General features: G+C 60.4%; 9 protein-coding genes across 9 annotated transcripts; 5 read left to right on the forward strand and 4 right to left on the reverse strand.

Annotated features, from left to right (window-relative positions):
* Window positions 1–229: 229 nt before the first annotated feature.
* Window positions 230–1,801, reverse strand: PAN0_008d3521 (pkinase-domain-containing protein; the record flags this gene model as incomplete). The annotated part of the gene is made up of 1 exon (XM_014801022.1): window positions 230–1,801. The coding sequence occupies one exon, from the start codon at window positions 1,799–1,801 to the stop codon at window positions 230–232; it is 1,572 nt and encodes a 523-aa protein (XP_014656508.1).
* A 244-nt stretch (window positions 1,802–2,045) lies between these two features.
* Window positions 2,046–2,990, forward strand: PAN0_008c3522 (alpha/beta-hydrolase; the record flags this gene model as incomplete). The annotated part of the gene is made up of 1 exon (XM_014801023.1): window positions 2,046–2,990. The coding sequence occupies one exon, from the start codon at window positions 2,046–2,048 to the stop codon at window positions 2,988–2,990; it is 945 nt and encodes a 314-aa protein (XP_014656509.1).
* A 71-nt stretch (window positions 2,991–3,061) lies between these two features.
* PAN0_008d3523 (uncharacterized protein) lies at window positions 3,062–3,670 on the reverse strand (the record flags this gene model as incomplete). Its single annotated transcript, XM_014801024.1, has 2 exons — window positions 3,062–3,420; window positions 3,484–3,670. 2 exons carry the CDS (start codon window positions 3,668–3,670, stop codon window positions 3,062–3,064), a joined length of 546 nt encoding a protein of 181 aa, XP_014656510.1.
* Window positions 3,671–4,749: 1,079 nt separating this feature from the next.
* PAN0_008c3524 (uncharacterized protein) lies at window positions 4,750–6,246 on the forward strand (the record flags this gene model as incomplete). Its single annotated transcript, XM_014801025.1, has 1 exon — window positions 4,750–6,246. One exon carries the CDS (start codon window positions 4,750–4,752, stop codon window positions 6,244–6,246), a length of 1,497 nt encoding a protein of 498 aa, XP_014656511.1.
* Window positions 6,247–6,660: 414 nt separating this feature from the next.
* Window positions 6,661–8,286, forward strand: PAN0_008c3525 (RCC1/BLIP-II; the record flags this gene model as incomplete). The annotated part of the gene is made up of 1 exon (XM_014801026.1): window positions 6,661–8,286. One exon carries the CDS (start codon window positions 6,661–6,663, stop codon window positions 8,284–8,286), a length of 1,626 nt encoding a protein of 541 aa, XP_014656512.1.
* A 1,518-nt stretch (window positions 8,287–9,804) lies between these two features.
* Window positions 9,805–11,574, forward strand: PAN0_008c3526 (mitochondrial exteRNAl NADH dehydrogenase, NDE1; the record flags this gene model as incomplete). The annotated part of the gene is made up of 1 exon (XM_014801027.1): window positions 9,805–11,574. The coding sequence occupies one exon, from the start codon at window positions 9,805–9,807 to the stop codon at window positions 11,572–11,574; it is 1,770 nt and encodes a 589-aa protein (XP_014656513.1).
* A 948-nt stretch (window positions 11,575–12,522) lies between these two features.
* On the forward strand, window positions 12,523–14,067 carry PAN0_008c3527 (uncharacterized protein; the record flags this gene model as incomplete). The annotated part of the gene is made up of 1 exon (XM_014801028.1): window positions 12,523–14,067. The coding sequence occupies one exon, from the start codon at window positions 12,523–12,525 to the stop codon at window positions 14,065–14,067; it is 1,545 nt and encodes a 514-aa protein (XP_014656514.1).
* A 447-nt stretch (window positions 14,068–14,514) lies between these two features.
* On the reverse strand, window positions 14,515–15,090 carry PAN0_008d3528 (uncharacterized protein; the record flags this gene model as incomplete). The annotated part of the gene is made up of 1 exon (XM_014801029.1): window positions 14,515–15,090. The coding sequence occupies one exon, from the start codon at window positions 15,088–15,090 to the stop codon at window positions 14,515–14,517; it is 576 nt and encodes a 191-aa protein (XP_014656515.1).
* A 671-nt stretch (window positions 15,091–15,761) lies between these two features.
* PAN0_008d3529 (meiotically up-regulated protein) lies at window positions 15,762–19,214 on the reverse strand (the record flags this gene model as incomplete). Its single annotated transcript, XM_014801030.1, has 1 exon — window positions 15,762–19,214. The coding sequence occupies one exon, from the start codon at window positions 19,212–19,214 to the stop codon at window positions 15,762–15,764; it is 3,453 nt and encodes a 1,150-aa protein (XP_014656516.1).
* Window positions 19,215–19,279: the final 65 nt, after the last annotated feature.

Below are 19,279 nucleotides of genomic sequence, written 5' to 3' on the forward strand. Positions count from 1 at the left end.
CGTCCCGACGATCTGGCATGAATTCGGATTCAGTCCTCACATTGAGCCGAACAGCGGCGCTCATCAAGCTTTCCACCTTCGGACGACACAGCGGCTGCATATCAGTCCCAACGCAGAAATAAGCAAACGTGCTTTGCATACTGAATCTAGATGGACGGATGCGAAGACGGAGGGGCACGTGGGCGAGCGAGCGAGCGCCTCATCGGAGAGAGGGTGCGCGTCGACCGCATCACTCGAGCCCGCGCAAGGCAGTTTGGGTGAGCTCGATAACCTGGTCGATGTCCGGACGGTCTTCTGGCTTGACCTGGATGCAGCGCTTGATGATCTCGCGCGTCTTCTCCGAGTACGGATCCTGCGAGCTCGGAGGCGTCTTGTACGAGCCATTGAGCACTGCCAGTGCAATCGAGCCGCCCTGCTCCACCGTCTGCGTCGTCTCGAACGGCGAGTGCAGGTAGGCAAGCGCGTACAGCAAGCATCCGAGTGACCAGATGTCGACCGCCTCGGTCAGCGTCACATCCGTCGGCACGTCAAACAGCTCCGGCGCACGGTACGGCATCGACGATCGCTCCGCCGCGAGATCCTGATGTGCCACCGCCTCTTTGCGCGTCTTGATGTGTACACGCGCCTTGATTGTGCTTCCAAAGTCCATCAGGATTGGCGTCTGGCCGTCATCGGCGACCATCACGTTGCCTGGCTTGATGTCGCGATGCGCGTACGGCAAAAGCCCGCCTGCGCCTCCCTGCTCTGCGCCGCCGTCTGTTGCATCGCCCGCCGAGTCGAGCCCAAAGTCGCGGCCCTTGCCCTTGTTGGGTTTGGGCGGGTACGATGCGTTGTCATCATCGGCATCTTCCGGCTGCTGCTCGCCAGAGATGAGGGGTGCTTGATCTGCTTGAGTGTCGGTAGCATGGGAGTCGGAGAAAGGATCCTGCGGCGGAGTCACCTCCATGCGCGGTATTGTCGAGGAGCCTGCACCGCCGCGCGTCGCGCCGACGTTCGGCAGGCGGTAGTGGTGCATCTCTCGCACTGCCTTGCAGGTTCCGAGGAAGTAGTTGAGCATTTCGCGCTCTCCGAAGCGTGTTCCACGTACAACGTGCGCATTGATCACATCCTGCAAGTTTCCCTTTTCGTAGAAAGGAAGGAAGAGGTAAATCACCTTGCCTCCGTCCGAGCCACGGCCACCGGCTCCATCTGGATCGTTCGAGGGCAGGTTGCCGAAGAGCGTACCCGATCCGGCATCATCCTGGACCACACAGCTGTCGTAGATGGGGATGATGTGAGGCGATCGAAAGCGTTTGGTGGCCTCGATCTCCTTCATGGCCTCTTGAAACGAGTCGGCGCCGTATCCCGAGCATCGGATCTTCTTGAGCGCAAACAGGCGTCCCGAAGCCTGGTCTTTGACAAGATAGACGAAGCTGAAGCCACCCTCGCCGAGCAACTTGACGATCTGAAAGTTGCGGCCGTTAAGCTTCAGCACCGAGGTCTCGGGCGTGCACGGCAGACACGACGAGAGCGCAAAGATGGCATCCTGGGCGCGTTCGAACAAGCTGCCCAGAAGGCCGGCGGATGAGGACTGGATGGACGGCATGATCGCTGCGTGCACAATACCGGCTGCAGTGTTGGGAGTGGGCGGGAAAGCAGCGAGCGGGTGGGGAGAGGAAGACAAGATCAACACCTTCGCGAGGCGGCAAGTTGGATGCAGCACACGTTGAGGCCTAGATCGGAAATCGGGGCTGCCCCGTGCGTGGGTGTGTTGCACTCTACGTGTTCGGCTCGTGGCACCGGCGAAGTGGATCGCCCACATCGATCTAACAACTATAGAATTTTCCGCCCGCGGGTGCTTTCCTAGCGACAGCAACACTCGCCTTCGGCTATCAGAAGGAGAAGGTCAAACTGGACAGCCGCGGGCGATTGCCGGACCAGCCTCCGAGACGCTCGAGGAGGTGATAGCCGTGCTCGCCATATATCAGCCAGCCGCTCGGTTTGTGCCGCTATCACCACCACAACCTGCTGCATCCACACTTTCTTGCTCAAGAGCATTCCCTGGTATGCGGACCATCACTTTCGAATTCGCCAAGCGCGAGGTGCCCGTGCTCCTCGACCTCTGCCTTCCGGATGCCGTCACGTCCGAGCCGCTCCCCATCTTTGTGTGGTGGCACGGCGGCGGCCTGATCCAGGGCGCAAGACAGGCTATGGCGCCTCATCTGAAGCGCGCCGTCGATAAGTTCAACATCGCTGTGGTCTCGACCGACTATCGACTGGCCCCGCAGACACGCGTACCCGACATCCAGCACGATATGGAGGATTGCCTCGCATACGTCGTAGACAAGCTTCCTCAAGAGCTTGCTGCTAAGGGAGATGCTGCCAAGCTCGACACGAGTCGCATCGTACTGAGCGGCTCGAGTGCCGGCGGATGGCAGTGTCTCATGGTCGGCCTCGGCATGTGTCCGAACAGCAAGGCCGAACACCTGCAGCGCGTCAAGGGCATCGCCGCCATCTATCCGATCATCACCATGGACCACCCTTTCTTCCTCGAAAAGCAGACTCCATTTGGTGGTCGTCTTGGCGATGATCCCGCCACGTTTGCCGAGTTCCGCGATCCAAATGCCCCGGTGACGGCCAACACGGCCGCCGTTGAGCATCGCAAGAAGTTCTACATGCACGCGCAGCAAGAGGGTCTCTTCCCTTCGCTTCTCTTCTCCCAGGAGCAGCGCGATCAGGGATGGCTGCAAAAGACAGACGTCGAGACCTTCCTCAAGGCCAGCTCCAAAGAACAGCGCCGTCGATTCCCGCCCGTCTACATCGTTCACGGCGAGAAGGATTCCGCCGTCGACGTTGATCATGCACGCCGGCTCAACAACGCTCTCAAAGAGATCGGCGAATCCGTCATCTACGATGAGGTGCCGGGACGTGACCATCTGTGGGACCAGCTCGAGCCAGAGGAGAACCTCGAAGCTCTGTGGGACTTCACCGTGAAATCGCTTCGCTCGTGAATGGAGAACCAAGTTGCAAGGATCCAAAGGCTCTTGCTGGGTGTTGTGAATCTTGATTGCCTCTACACCATCTACACACGCAGAATGAGGACCAGCAGTGCCACCTCCGCCAGACCTACAAAGACGGTGGCCCCTGCCACGACTGAGCCTGCCGTCACGAAGCTCTCTCGGAGCACCGTGCGAGATGCGAGTGGAGCCGATCCTGGTGTCTCGGGTTGAGACACAGAGTCGACAGGATGCGGAGCAGTGAGCGTCGCGGCATTTGATTCCGTTGGGTCGGAGGCGGCAGGCGGAGCATGCTCTACTGCATCAGATGGATGGCCGTCGACAACCTGCAATGCGACGAAGCGATTGGTGTTGCTGACCGCCATCTGGTACCGGAAGATGGCAACGGGAATGAAACCAATGCCGAGGATGGCATAGACGAGGCCTGTGCACGGACCAGAGTGTCAGGTGTGGAGCCCTTCGTCGTGACTGCGGGGGAAGCACTCACCGACATAGAAGAACTTGGGCTGGAAGAGACGCAGAATGACGATGGCATAGCAGAGCTGGCCGAGCGCAGTGCGAGCATAGGCGCCATCAAAGGTGCGCTGCACCGCCCGATAGTCGAGCAGATCTCGCTGGCTCAGCTTGATCACATTGGCTCCCCTCGGCAAGGCCCCGGTCTCGGGCGCTGTCATGATGAACGGCCAGAGATCTGGGCGGCGTCTCTGTGCATATGGTGGTGCAAGAGTAGGAAGCGGAACTTCATATCCTTAGCATTGATGGACACCTGAGTCGAGTGGAGGCTTGGCGGTCCTCCAGCTTTTGGTGCGTGCGAAGCGGGGCGAATGGCGCCAAAAGGTGCCGCCGATGGGTTTGAGAGCCGATCCCCGATGCCCCAACTCACTTTCTCTAATCGGCGTCCAAAGCAGAGACACGGCGGCGCCAGACCCTTGTCTCAGAGTGTGCTCAAAAAACCCACTTTTGAGCCACATGCAGAGCCGTGCATATTGCCGCCGACAAGCTTTTATCTTCGAAGCCTAAGTTATCTTCAGGTGACTCTACGGTGAGCCATGGACCCGCCTGGTAGAATTTGGGAAGCGGCAGTCCTGGACATGCGGCCACCGCTTTCATTTAGCGGTCCCACTCAAACAAATGAGCTGGCGGCTCCACTGGCAACGCGCGTGTAAGAGCGGCTGGCTCGCTTGTTCTTTGTGACCCTAGCCGAGCGGGGCTGCGTACAGAGTATGAAGTGCATGAGCAAGCCCGGGCCAGCACAAACCGCAAGATGAGACGGCGCTGCTCGCCAAAACGTGCAAAACTCTCCCAGCTTGCATCGCGCGTGCGCCAAACGCCTCGTACGTACACCAGCTGGGAGTGACCCAAAACTCTTCCCGCATCTCTGATGCATTGGCCGCCCTGTCACGCTGCAGACGGACCAACGGGATGCTCTGTACACCGTCTAAATGCGCACGCCATCCCTGCCCCCGCTCGCTGCCGCCGCTGCGCTCGGCAGGATCGCCGTCTTAGTTTTGCCGGCCAGAGAAGGGCTCAGAAGCAGGTCACCGGTGGCACCTTCAATTGTAGACGCCTTTCGCTGCGAGCGATATACGCGATACCCCTTGCAGCTGCGCTGGTTTTGCCGCACCGTCTTTGTTTGGCTTGCCCTCTTACACCACATCGCTCTTGCCCTCTTTCCTCCACCATACCTCGCTGCCTACCATGCTTCGACCAAACTCGCCAGGCTTGTTCTTATGACATCGAGCGAGCTGACACAATGAGCTACGGGCACTGGCGCCATCCTGTCGATTGGCCCGTATGCAGCTCCGATCTGCTTGCTTCTACGTGGCGTCGTCTGCCGCGAGAGCTCTCGCTTCTGATCGTCGAGAGCACCTGCTGGCTGGTCCCTGCACCCACGCTGTACAACTGGTGCTTGGTGGACCGTGCCTGGTATCGCCGCGCCGTCGTCTCTCTCTACAGCTGCGTCTCCCTGTCACCGCACGACGCCGATGAACGCGGCGCTCTACGCATCCAAAGCTTCTGCGATACCATCTCCAACAACCGTTGGCTCGCCAACACGGTGCGAGCGCTCGACTTCGCCATCAGCAGGGAGGAGGTCGGCATCGCCAACCAGGAACAGTATCTCGCCATCCTGACCCATTGCCACAACCTCCTCTACCTTCGCAATCTGCAGCGCCACCGCGATCCGGACGACACCTATCTCCTCTCCGTACCGCCAGGCGCATTGGCTCGCTTGCGCTGGCACGACTCGGACCTTCGCGCATTCGAGGAGCTCGTCGAGTCGGTCTTCAAGCCGCTCCACTTTCGCGCCAACCCAGATGCGCGCGGCATCGAGCGCTCCGACCTCATCGCAACCGATGCCAGGTCGGCAGGTCGCATGCTGTACGATCTTAGGATGCTCGCACGCCTTCCCAGTGTCCATAAGCTGCCCAAAGGCTTCTTACGCCGCATGATTCTCAATCAACTTCCGCGCCAAAAGATCCTCTCCGCCAGATGCAGCAAAAACTATCAGAATGACCGCATAGGCACACGCATCGCCATGGGTGTCGTCGGCATGGTATCGCGCCTCCTCCCGCAGGTCGAGCTCGTCGAGGTCTACGTCGCCGATCGCGACTTCCACACGGGTGCTCCGCTCCACTTTGTGTCCAAGGCGAGCTCGACAGGGCTGCCCTGCCTCTACCCCCGTTCCTTCTGGGACGACATTGTACAACAATTGGTTGCCCTGGCACCCCTTCCATTCGCGGTTGCCGTCTACCACGTCTGTTCGAACGAAGTCGGTGATGCTCCCGGCTTTGATATCGGCGGCGAATACGATCTCGCTCCGGCAGAGCAAGCGCCGAGCTCGGATATTGCGGCTCTCGGAAACGAGTACCCCTACACCGTGCAGGAAGACGATGTCTCGTGCCGGTCAACAACCGGCCATGGCTGGCAAGAGCCGTTCGTTTTGCTTCCCAACTCGAAGCGCATGATGCCCATCAAGCTCAAGGGAGGCTACCGCACCTTACCGTTCACTTCCTACGACGTTGACGGTAAGAAGGCCTGGGAGGTCCTCGTCGATCCTCCTCCCCACATAGCGCCGGACGATGCGCATGTGGTGAATGCCAAGGAGGAATGGGACGTCGAGTCGATGCTGGGCGCCAGTCGGCCACGACCTTCGCTCATGCATCCGCTCACGCCCCGGCGCGGCTCGCTCGACTGGCTGCGACTGGTGACTCGTAACCTCGAGTTTGGCAAGCACGATCTGGCCCTCTGAACAGACCGAGCCTTTGAGCGTGTTTGTCCCCGATACCATCTGTACTTCTAGATATCCTCTCTACCATGTCGAATTAATTGCAACTTCTCGGGATCTCTTACACGCCTTCTATGGAAAGGCAGTGCATCGGCGAAGGCTGGACCAAGTCTGGATGTGGCGTCGTGTCGGGGGAGTGGAGCGAGAAGCAAGCAAGAGCAATAGAGCATGCAAGAAGATGTGGGCAGGGCCGCGATTCTGAACTCTAACATTTCGAATCGCGGCGCGCGTCCGTGCGGCGCTTCAGGGTAATGCCACAACTTGTGCCGGCAGTAGCATCTGTAATCCTGTCCACCATCACTACGCAAACAAGCGAGACACACATGCAACAGAGGCGACCGCCGGTATGACAACGGCTCACGAGCACTCAAAGGCAGGATGACAGAAAAACTGCTCGTTGCCGGCAGCAACTCGGGTTTCCAGCTCGGTGTGGGCCACAAGGACGATGTACGGACGCTGCAAGAAGCGCGCTGCCAACTCGATGCCAAAGGACCGGACGGCAAACCGCTGATCGGCACGTTCCCCCCGCAGGGCTTCACTGTAGCTTCCGTATCATCCGGCGCCAATCACACTCTGGCTTTGCTGCGACCGGTGGATTGGACCGAGACGCTGTCTGGTCACAGCGGACTCGCCGAGGTCTGGGCGTGCGGCACAGGCGAACAGGGCCAGCTCGGGCCTGCTTATGCTGCGAAGGGAGCAAGCAAGCCAAAAGTGTTCATCCGCCTGGATTTGGCCGAATGTCTGGCTTCCCTTCCGGAGGAAGACCGCAAGGCGTTTTCGGGGAAAGACGTTGAACCCATCTTCGTCCAGTGTGGTTGGACCTGCAGCTACGTCGTCCTGGCGACAGCTACTGCAACATCAAATCAGAGCGAGGTGATCTCGCTCGGCTTTCATCGGGAGAACCACTTCGGCGAGCTCGGTCGCCCAGCCCCAGTTGACACGGATGCGGGAGCACCGACAGAGGGCGTGGAGCGATGCGTGCATCGGGTACGCCTCGAGTGCTTGTTCGAGCAGGTCGGACTTGACGCAGACGGATATCTAGAGGTCGAAGGCATTGCTGCAGGTCTGCGGCATGCAATCGTTGCCCTGAAGTACTCAAATGCAGACTACGAAACGACGCACGCGATCGTGGCAGGTTGGGGCTGTGCACGCCACTCCCAAGTCGGCAACGCGATCAAACGAACATCGACAGCCGGTCCGCCCGACAAGAAGCGACGTGCGTATGCTCGCAAGATAGCCTGGGAGCCGCAGCGCATGTGGAGTGCTGAGGAAGGCGGACCGTTATGGCACTCTTTCGACCTGGCGGCAGGAAGAGATCATTCGATCATCTTGCTTACCGAACACTTTCATCATGAAAGGACGGTGCGAACCATCGACTTCGGATCCAATGAAAAGGGCCAGGCTCTCCAATCCGTCGAACTGGACTCTCTTGGTGGATTCCAGAACGGCATGCTCAATGTGTCTTGCAATTGGACATGCAGCCACGTGCTCTTCGAGGCGACCACTGACACTCATTGCGAGCGCATCATGCAAGCGGTGGCCTGCTGTGGAAGCAACAGCAAAGGCCAACTCGGTGACGGAACGCGAGAGCCGATAGCTGGCGACTACGGGCTCAAACTTGTCGACGTCGAGACTGTCTTGAGACACAGGCCGGCCTTGGCCGAAGGAAATGCCTTGTACGGGCGCTTTCCCCAAACCGATGAATTGCGGATCTCCAAGATGGTGTCTGGCAGCGAGCATACGCTGGTGCTCGTGATGCGCGATATGTACGCCACCCTTGACTTCCCGTATGCTCGTACGAAGGAAGTGTGGGGCTGGGGCTGGAACGAGCACGGCAATCTCGCGCAAGGCGAACACGACGATTCGGACCGCGACAGGCCCGTTCCACTCATCGACGGATCGCGGTCCGGTGCCGCCTCCGCCTTTTCACCGCTGGACGTCTGGGCCGGAAATGGAACCTCATTCATTCGCGTTGAACAACGGCCCGGCGTACCGATGACCTGAGGCGGCATTCACCCGCCGTCGATGCGGGGACGTCCTTGCACACATCCGTGAAGCGGCGCAAAGGTTCTTCGACCCTTCTGTCAGGGTCCACCGTTGTACGGCATTCGAGTGCGCAAAAGATCTCCACTTCATCGGCAATCTCTGTCGACCGGCGACCACAAAGGAGGGCCAGTCTGGACGCCGCCAGCTGGGCGAACGGAACCCGGACGGACGAGTTCGCCGTGCCGCAATGAACCATCAGGTTGAGGTGGTCTGCACGGCCAAACTACGGTGGAACGCTTCCTGCAAAATTGGTGCGGCCCGCCAAAGCATTCTTGAGCGCCGACAGCAGCAGAGACCGCCAGCCAGGATATCTTTTTTTTTTTTTTTTTATCTTGGAATTTTTGGATCGATAAGCGGCATCACCAAAATTTCCGTCGCACGACGAACGAGAGCGAATCATCCTTTGATGTTGTCCATACTCGAGCACCTCGGCATTGTCAGCTGCACGTACGAGGCTCGATTGAGCCAAATGAGAGTGTGGTAGGAGGGTGCCGAGGAACAGCGAAGCTGCCGCGCCTCTGTAGCCAATGCCGCCAGGGCTGGCTCCGTGGCTTGAATCCAGCTGGACAGACTTGAGCACTTTGCCGACCGTCCGAAGTCCGAGCGCTAGCACAGGGCGCTCCCACACGACGCGGTGTGGCACAGCAGATGGTGGGAGCAGCCGATCTTCCGACAGCATGTGGGAGTCTCCCGCTGCAAATGTGTCGGCACCAAATTGAGTGGGCTTTGGCAGGTGCGCGCGTGCAGATCGAGACGAGATCGGGCACAGCGCCCTGAATGGCTGATGCGGTCCGGTCCCTCTCCTCGCCTGCGCAGGAGCGGGCCTTTGCCGCTGCTACAGCAGCATCGGAGTATTTCTTTTTCGGTTGCGGGCGCGACGGTGCGCGTCTCAAACCAAAAAAAAAAAGGGACGAATCTCGCTCGATGCAGTGCTCGACGAAATTCCAAGGCTTCCCACGCGGTGGCCCTGGAGCCCGTAGGGCAACCAGATTGCCGAATTTCGGTCAGGGTTCGCTCGAAACGCGGCCATGCAGAATTGTCACGAGCTCGTCATCTTCCTGCCAGCCCGGGCCAGGCGACCAAATGCAGGCAGCACTGCGCAACGCACCGATCCTATCTCGGCGGCGCACAAGCACACACAGGAGTTTCTTCGCGCCTCGCGCGGCTCAGGCGACAGGAGAAAGAAAAAAAAAAGATAGCACAGGGCACAGTCACGTCGGATCTTCTGCAGGGCCGAGGGCGCTGTGCAACACGGTGAGGTGGTGAGAGCGCCCGTGGCATGACTGAATGCCCACCCATCCATCCTTTGACGAGCAAGCAACACCCGCAGCTGATTAGCAACGTGCTCGCGCCGGCCGCAATCATTGTCCTCTCGAGGGCCCTATCTGTCTCTCATCTCTTTCCTTCTTGCTTGTATCTACCACCACCACCACTCTTTCTCTTTCTCCTCAAACCAGATCTCATCCACTCGGAAGGATGATGATGTCCCCTGCAATCCGAGCAGGCTCGCTTCGAGCCGTAGCGTCGCCGTCCATGGCGCTGCGCGCCTCGAGGCTCGGTATGCCATCCACCAGCGCCGCCGCGGCTGCGTCTGTTGCGCCCGTCTCGCGCCTGCTTCGAGACCAGCAGCAGATCCGTGGAATCTTCCGAAGCCGTTCGTGGAGGAACGACAAGACGGCCGCCGTAGCTCCGGCCGCCCAGGCCGAGGTTCAGGCGCAACTGCCACCGCCAAATAACGGCGGCAAGAAGCGAGGCGGCTTCTTCCGCGGCCTCAAGCGCACCTTTTACGTCCTTGCCATCGGCAGTCTGGGAACCTACGCCTACTTTGTCTACCAGGGCCGACACCCGCCCGATCAGCTGCCTCAAGATCCCACCAAGAAGACCATCGTTGTGCTCGGAAGCGGCTGGGGAGCGACCTCGCTGCTGAAGAACATCGACACCGAAGAGTACAATGTCGTGGTCATTTCGCCGCACAACTACTTCCTCTTCACGCCTCTGCTTCCTTCCGTTACCGTCGGCACGCTCGACGGCCGCAGCATCGTTCAGCCTACCCGCCACACGACGCGCTTCAAGACGCGCGAGGTCAAGGTGTACGAGGCCGACTGCGAATACGTCGACCCCATCAACAAGACCGTCACCTTTGAGGACAGGAGCGAAGTCAAGGGCTCCGTCTCCAAGGTCACCATCCCCTACGACTACCTCGTCTACTCGGTCGGCACCGAGAACCAGACCTTCGGCATCGAGGGCGTCAAGAAGCACGCCTGCTTCCTCAAGGAGCTCAGCGACGCCGAGAAGATCCGTGCGCGTCTGATCGACTGCGTCGAGAGCGCCGCGATCAAGGGCCAGTCCGAGGAGGAGATCGACCGTCTGCTCCACATGGTCGTCGTCGGCGGCGGTCCCACGGGTATCGAGTACGCTGCGGAGCTGCGCGACTTTGTCGAGTCGGATCTCATCCGCTGGTACCCCGAGGTGGCCAACAAGCTGCGCGTGACGCTGGTCGAGGCGCTGCCCAACATCCTGCCCATGTTCTCGCAGACGCTCATCAAGTACACCGAATCGACGTTCAAGGAGAACTCGATCGACATCCTCACCAAGCACATGGTCAAGGACGTCGACGAGCGCGACGTGCTCGTTAAGACGCCATCGGGAGAGGAGAAGAAGATCCCATACGGCCTGCTTGTCTGGGCTGCCGGCAACACGGCGCGACCGCTGACGCGCCAGCTCATGGCCGCGCTGCCTGAGCACCAGAAGAACCGCCGAGGCCTCGAGGTCGACGACCACATGCGCCTCAAGGGTGCCGAGGACTCGGTGTTTGCGCTGGGCGATGCTACCGCCACGCAGTTCGCCCCCACCGCCCAGGCGGCGTCGCAGCAGGGCGCCTACCTTGCGCGTGTCTTCAACCAGCTCGCTCGCCTGCAGGTGCTCGAGGACAAGCTCGCTGCCGCCAAGAAGGCCGGTGCCGACGCCTCGGAGCTGAGCGGCGTCGAGCGCCAGATCGAGAAGGCTGCCAAGATCCGTCCGTTCAAGTACTCGCACCAGGGCTCGCTCGCCTACATTGGCTCCGAAAAGGCCATCGCCGATATTCCTCTGCTCGGCAACAACCAGATCGCCTCGGGCGGTGTCGTCACCTTCATGTTCTGGCGATCCGCATACGTCTCGATGCTCTTCTCGCTGCGCAACAGGTCGCTCGTCGCCGCCGACTGGTTCAAGGTCTTCCTTTTCGGTCGTGACGTCTCGCGAGAGTAAGCTCCGCCACACCGACCATCGTGCATGCTAGCTAGGGCCTTGCTCTAGAAGCGACGTGGCTCTGCCTTCCGAACCTTACAACCCTGCATCCACCCTTACACGTCAAGCCGCTCGCCTGCCCCGTTTCCGTGCTCTCGCACTTGTACTCTTATCTCCACCGTCTCGAACCGAAAAAAGATGACGATAATCCCAGCTTTCGAGTGGCAGTTGTAGAAGCATTGTGCGGGCATATCGTGCGTTGCGCGGCTCGAGAAGGAAGCGTAGAGGTGCCCGAGAGGATCTGACCTTGCCGCCGTGCTCGCCATATCGGACCGGGAAGCACAGCTTGGAGCGCTTTCGTGGGCTCGTGCACCTTGCGCAACTGGCTAGCGTCGGGCATCTGCGACAGACTCGAGGCATAGCCACGGCCAGCCCTCCGTTCAACCACACCGACGCGTCCGCAATGGATGGGCGCGGTCGCTCGGACCAGCCGCCAAATTAAGGACTGACTCAGCTGGTCGGCCCACCCGACTCGGGTCTCCAGCCCCTTGGCCAACACTCGAGGAACCGGATGCAAGTCCTCGTGCCTGGTCGTTCGGCCCCTCCGTCGACATTGTCACGAGGTCTGTGTGTGATGCTCGCGTTTGATGCCTTGGCTCAGTCGGAGTCCTCCGACATCTCGGTCATCGAGCCAGGGCTGGCGGCAGCAGAGCACTGGCCAGCAGAGCACTGGCCAGGGCGACAGTTGGACCCTTGATCCTAGTCGCCACGCATCCCCAACTGGCTGTGTGGAGAACTGAGCCTGAGCCTCTTCTCTGCTGCTGGAATCCCACGCCGCTACGCCGCTTGTTCTGTGCCTTCTGAGCTCGACTCAGCAGAAGATAAAAAGGGCTCGTCCAACTCCTCCAACACGAGCTTCTTGCCCCCCTTCCTGGCTCCCACTCGGCTCCGCCAGCAACACAATCAGTCATGGCGTTCGATATCTATGCTGAAGGCGGCACGGACATGCTGCTGTCGCGCGCCAGGCTGCTCGAGATCATGGATAGCCTGGGCACCAGCTTGCCCGAGGAGCTTCGACACGTTCGCCGAGCCGAGCCTGCAGTCGAACAGTCGGGGGATCATGCTTGCCTCGGTCGCTCGACATCGTCGTCTGACAACTGGAGGGAGACGGTGGCGGCAGGTCCAAGCCACGCCAACGAGCACTGGAAGCCATCCGCCGGCTCGACCGAGTTCGAGGCCGAGTGGGCGCGTCTCCCACCGGCCATCACAGCCCTACCGAGCTTCTTCAAGATCAAGCAGCTCGTCATGCGTAACTCGTCAGGCCGGTGCACCTTCCAACGCTCCCTTGCCGTGATGGCGAACGGCATCGACCATTGCTTCAAGTCACGCCCCGCCTTTCGTCACATCTTGCTCGACCTGGACAACGAGTCGCAGGAGGCGCTCTTCGATTCGGTCGAGTATGCTGGGCTTCTTCCGCCCCAACCCGATCTCGTGACCCTCTCCGAGGCCCTATGGGAGTCGCACTTCGGCATCCCGCGCAATCTAGCTTGGTACACGGCACCCGCCGAGTCGCCCTGTGGAGTCACCAGCTGCGTTTCGACGCGCTTTGCGCCGCCGATGCCAATGGTCCTCGGCCTTGCACGCTTCGCGATCGACTCGCCTTCGGACGTGGTCCATTGTGCAGTGGCCGGCACAAAGCGTCCTCTCAGCATGGTCGGTCCCGGAACAGGTCTGCTCTACGCAGTTGTGCAAGGCACGCTCTTGCTCGTTTCGTGGCCGGGCACGGACAGGAACTTTGACACCTGGTATCGCCTAAGCCGCAGCATCATGACGAATCAGCTCGACCATCTGGACGAGCTCGAGGATCCCCGCATCAACATGCTGCGGACAGGCGACGTGGTGTACCTGTCTGCTGGCACGATCAATCTGATGATCGCCTTCACTCACGTGTGCATGACCAGTCGCCAGGTTCTCAACCCGACGACAAAGGAAGTCTCCTGTGTCGTCCGCTGCTGCAACCGGCTGATGGATACGTACGTCGACAAGCAGAACCTGGGCTACTCACCGTTCGACGACATGGAGGTCGAGAGGATGGATGCCAACATGCTCATGTGGTCCGCGCTCTTCACGCATCTCGGCACCCACAGCTTGCACAAGGAAAGCGACAGCCGCCTCGCCTTTTACACATCCACAAGTGGGTCGCTCAGCCTCCCCAAGCCCATCAGCAAGGTCATGCAAGTGTTTGCACGAGGCCTTACGCAGATCGACCAAAAGATCAGCCGTTACCGCACTCTTGTGGAGGCAACCGACAGCAAGCGCTCGGATCATGGACCCGGCTGCCAATGCTCACACAGCCGACCACTGCAGACCCTGAATGCCGTGGCAAGGTTATCCTCGGCAGCCGATGAGGACCAGGCGACGGCCTCACCGCCCAAGGATTCCATGCCCGACTTGTTGCGCCTATACGCGCGAGCTGGAACGTCAACGAAGGGCAAAGAGCGCGCACCGGGCTAGCAGCAAGCGGCAATCCCGCCTCTTCCTACATGCTGTGTTGCTGTGGGAAGTACTGGCAAACTTTTCTCTCTCTCGCGACCATGTGATTCGCCTCTGCACGCCAATTCGATTGATTCGCATTGCTTGCATTGATTTCATTGGACACGAGGTGTCGTCTTGAACCGTTGAGCGCGCTAACGACGCAAAGGCGCACTTTGTTGGCTTCAGAGATCAGAGAACGGGGAACGAGAGGTCCCCAGTGCCCTTTGATCCAATAGCACCGAAATCCAGGCTAGACAGCACCAGCACCAGCAATTCCTAGAGTCGGGAGCCGATGGCCTTGGCATGCAATGGCGTATGGCAGCTCTCACACGAGCCTTTTCGGTGCACACTTTTGATGGGGGTTGGCGGCTGCTGCGCTGTTGGCAGCAGGCTGGCAGAATGTTTCGGCGTCGGGGGACACGTTGCTTAGGAAGTGGCAGCGAGCCATTCATCCCGGGTGAAGGTGAAGTTGACTTCCTCCAGGCCGTCCTTGCGGGTATTGTGCTGGGGTTCGGGGTTGACGGGGAGCTTTTCCTGGATGACCTTGACCATGGCTTTGTTGGATTTCATGGTGCCGAACCTGACTGCGTTGAGGCCGAGCTCTTTGAAGGCAAAGTCGGTGGATGTTTTGAGCGCGTTGGTTGCGACGCCCTTGCCGGTGACCTGATGGTCGAGCATGATGCCGGACTCGGCGGTCTTTGTGTTCCAGTCGATGTATCCGAGCGGGCCTTCGCCGATCACCTTGTTGGTTTCGGTGTCCTCGACGACGAGGAACAACGAGTCCTTGTTGAAGCCCGCCTGGACGCTTTGAATCCATTTCTCGACGTCCTCAACGGTCTGATTCTCTTTGCCTTGGAGGTGCGGGAGGTACTTGACGTTTAGCGGGTCTGCGCATCGGTCGCGCAGGTTGGGCGCGTCCGAGATGCGCACGGGGCGCAGGCGCAGCTTGCCGTCAGCACTGAGCAGCTCGAAAGTTGCGTTGTCGAATGTAGGGTGCGTCATGTTTGAGATGTTGTCGGAGCAGACAGACGCTTCAATCGCTGCTGCCTATATACGATCTTCGCAATGCACAAGACCGGCGCAGTCTTGCTGGGACACACGCGAGGGACCGTGTAGGCCGCGGATGTCGAAGCGAGCTGGCAGAGATACGCGCCTCTGGATGCACGGTGCACCGCTCCAGCCGACATGTTCGCCGCCGGTTACCACTGCTTCCCGCGGAAAGGTGGCGGCGCGTTGTCGCCGGAGTCGCAGGAGCCGAGGATAGCCTCGGAACGGCCCCACCCGCAATCAGGGACGAGTCGACAAGCTCTAATTTGCCGCACCTAATCAAGCCCTCCGCACCCGCGGATGCAATCAGTGACTCAGGGTCCAACACCGCACGCGAGGCGAGCTCGCTTAGGCGTGTATCGAGTCACGCCGCGATACAACCAACATCGTGCGCCGTTTGCCCCGGCTGCCTACTGCAAATGGACAGGCACCTCAATCACACAGACAGAAGCACTGCACAGGGTTGAGAGACTGTGCATTGCATTTGCGAGTCGAGGCGCGGGTACAAGCTCGCCGGAATCAGTGATCATTTGGACATGCGGAAAGAGGAAAAAGGGGAGACAACAAAAGACAGGAAGGGGGCAGAGCTTACATTTCCGACCCGCGGAGCGGAACTGGATGGAAGCTCAAGCCTCGGACTTGATAGTCTGGTCGCGACCCTTCTTGCCGCGGATCTTGTCAGTGGTGCGACGAATGCGAGATCGAATGCCGTCCTTGGCCCAAACTGCAGACCTGGCCGAGCCGTATCCCATGACGCCGCGGTGTCGCGAGTGCAGCGCCTCGGACTTTGCACGGTTGATCTGCTTCTGCTCCTTGCGGTCAATCACGCCGTCGTCGGCCGCGTGCGAGTTCTGCACCGCTCGGTTGGGCATGCCCTCGAGGCGGTTGTACACCTCGAACTCGTGGCGGTCCTTGCGTCCAGAGCTGTGCTCGACCAGTCGCAGATGGTCGTCATCCAGACCGGCGTCCATGCGCACCTTGACGCGCAGCTTGCCCACCACCTCGAACGGATGCGTCTTGCGCGTCTGCTCGTTGATGTAGTTGCGCTTGAGAGTGCCCAGATTGTCGCCAGCCATGATGTCGAGCTCCAGATCCACCACCTCGCCATCTGCAAGGTCGCAGAGCGCCGCCACCGCTACCGCATCCGGCTTGCCACCGAGTGGTCCCAGCGAAAGGCCTCCGCCGCCCAGGTCGAACGTGAGCAGCGAGCTGTAGCGGTCGTACACAGGCAGGCGCACAAGCGTCTCTTCCCCGGCCTCAATGTGCTGGTCAGGGTAGATCTTCTTGGTGTCGTCGCCAGTGGAAACCTTGATCTTCTTCTGCTTGAGCTTCTCGTCGCCCTCGATCTCGATCTCGGACAGCAGCTCGACAGTGGCAGTATCCCATCCAAGCAGCGCCTTGGGCAGCTGCGCTTTGATGCTGCGGAAGACCAGACTGGCATGGACCTTGCCGAAGCCGACACCATCCTGGAGGGAGAAGGACTGGGACACCTGGGACGACTCGCTGAAGAGCTCGGTGAGGTCGATGGCCACGATGCCCATGATGGGGTCGTGCTCGCGCAGACGGGCGTCTCGAACGGCCAGGCGCACCTCGGTCTGGGTCCAGTCGCGGATGAAGGTCTCGGTACCCGCCTCGTAGAAGGGCATGTTGGTGTACTGCTTGACGCGGGTCTTGTATACGATGTCATCGTTGACGATGAACTCGACGTAGCCGCTGGGGAGTGCCTTGCCTTCGCCCGCCTCGGCATCCACGTCCTGACCGTAGCTGCCCTCGCGCTCCTTGCCCATGACGCCCTTTTCGACGTCGCGGTTCTCGAGGCCCGAGATGTGGTGCACGATGATGCTCAGGATACCCGACGGGTACTCCGGGTCGGGTGGGCAGTGCAGAGCGGTGGCCTCCTCCGCCGAGTCGATGGCAGAGGCCTCGCGCTGCGTCTCCTTTTCGACCTTGGTCATTTCCTCCTGCTTCTTCTTGGGCACGAGAGCCTTGTTGAAGTCGGCCTTTTCGTAGAAGGCGACCTTCCACTTGAGCGTGCCGGGCATGTCGTCGGCGTCCTCGAAGCCCATGAGCTTGTCCTTGCGGTCCTGAGGATGGTTGGCGTCGCGCACGAGGTCCTTGAGCGGCTTGTTGACGCGGCCGACAATGTCGTCGGCGGTGCGTGCGTCCGAGTCCCAGAGCTGGATGGAGAGCGACTCGTTGGCGCGAATGTCGTCCTTGGTGACAAGCAGGAAGGCCGTCTCCTTCCAGACGGGGTTGAGATCCTCAAAGATGATGCGCGAGCTGTAGAGCGGGCGGCCGAACTTGGCAAAGGAGAGCACGACGTACGGGTCGCTCTTGCCGTTGGCATCCTGGGCGCTGAGGCCCTCGCCATACTCGATTTCGACGACAAGCACACCAACGGCGTCGGTGTCCTTCTTGATGCCGTCGCCCGAGAGCATCTGTGCCATGTTGAGCGTCATGCTCTTGGGAGCCACGTACATGTTGGCGGCGGCGGCGATCGAGGACTGGACGAAGCCCGAGATGAGGGGAAGGTCGAGCACGTTGGGAAGGGCCTTGAGCATGGGGATGGCTGAGATCTCGACCTTGGGCACGCCCATGAGACTGAAGGTGAGGTTGCGGATGTAGGGGGCCTGCTGAACCATCTGGCAACGCAGGCGGACCGTTCCGGAAATGTGCTCAATCTGGATCCAGATGGGCAGCGGGATCTGGAAGAGATCGTAGGCACCGATGAAGAACTGGATCATGAGGTGGATGTTGGCGGCGCGGTCCTTGTTCGACTGACCCGGGCGGGCCGAGTAGCTGAAGGAGATTTCGTAGTTGAGGAAGTCGCCCGACTCGTCGTCATCGGCAATGCCATCACCGTCGGCGTCCTCGTTGGCATCAAGCGCCTTTTTGGCGTCGCTCTTCTTGTCCTCCTCGTTGTCGGGGACTTGTTTGCCCTGGGTGATCCATTCCTCGCGTGGGTATCCCTTGTCGCCCATCATATCGGCGAGACCGCGCATGGCGACGAGGCGGAACGGGTTGTCACCGATGCCAATGTCGTCGATCTTGACCGCATCGACGAAACCAGGGAGCGACTGCTGCATGATGTCCTCGACCATGTCGGCCATGGGCACAAACATGTCTGGGTTGATCTGCTTCCAGATGCAAGCGATGGCGGCGTTGAGCCACTCGACACTCTCGGGCATCGGAGGCGAGAGCTGCTGTCCGCGCTGCTTGTGCATCTCGGCGCGGATCGCCTCGTGCTCCTTTTCGATCTTGCGCGTCTGCAGATGCAGGCCGGTCCAGCCAGCGAAGCTGACGGCAGCCATGACCGAGGTGCGCAGGAAGAACTTCCACCAGCCATTGCCGAAGGCGACGAAGAACCAGATGATGGCAAGCGAGGCGCCGAGGCCGATGGCGAGCTGGTTAAAGGCGGCCTGCATGCGCTTCATAGCCTCGGTGTTGACGGGCTCGGGGAAGCGGTGGAGGAGGATGTTGGAGGGCTCGGCCGGGTTGGGAGAAGTGTGAAGCGGGTGATGCTTGGAAGGATCTTTGGGAATGTGGGACGAGAAGCCGGGGCCGTAGCGGGAGTCGAGCTTGTCCGGATCGATCTTTGCGTTCTCGGAGGCGTCGCGGATCTGGACTTCGCCGCCGGTGGTGGGGTCGGTGACGATGCGCTCGCCCTTTTCCTCGAACTCGTTGGCCTTGCCCTTGGGCGCATAGGCTTTCTTGATGCGCTCCTTTTCCTCTTCTCCGCCGCCGGGCGCCTGGTCGACGTCGTCTTCCTTGGGCGGTCTGCTGGCTTTAGAGTCCACGCTAGCGCCGTTGGTAGAGTCAAGGCTGGCGCCGTTGGTGGACTGGCCAGGGGCAGTCGAGGTGCTCTTACGCTGCCTCAGACCGTCGAGCGAGCCCTGAATGGCGGGCGCAGCGCCGCTAGCGGAGACGGGCGCCGCCTCGTCGGCTTCGGAGCTGGCAAGCTTGGAGGCATTGTCGTGAGCGGTAGCGGCACGGAGCTGCTCCTGCTGGTCCCTGTACTGCTGTACGGTGGGGACCGGGTTGCGGTCGGACCAGCCCTCGCCCGTGTGATGGTGCGACATGGCGGTCAAGCGTGGTAGCTAAGTGGAATAGGGGATGGGGATCAGGTGGCCGGCGTTGGTGCCCT

Source organism: Moesziomyces antarcticus (assembly GCF_000747765.1).
Source record: "Moesziomyces antarcticus DNA, scaffold: scaffold_v10008, strain JCM 10317, whole genome shotgun sequence".
In the NCBI taxonomy this organism is placed as follows: Eukaryota; Fungi; Basidiomycota; class Ustilaginomycetes; order Ustilaginales; family Ustilaginaceae; genus Moesziomyces; species Moesziomyces antarcticus.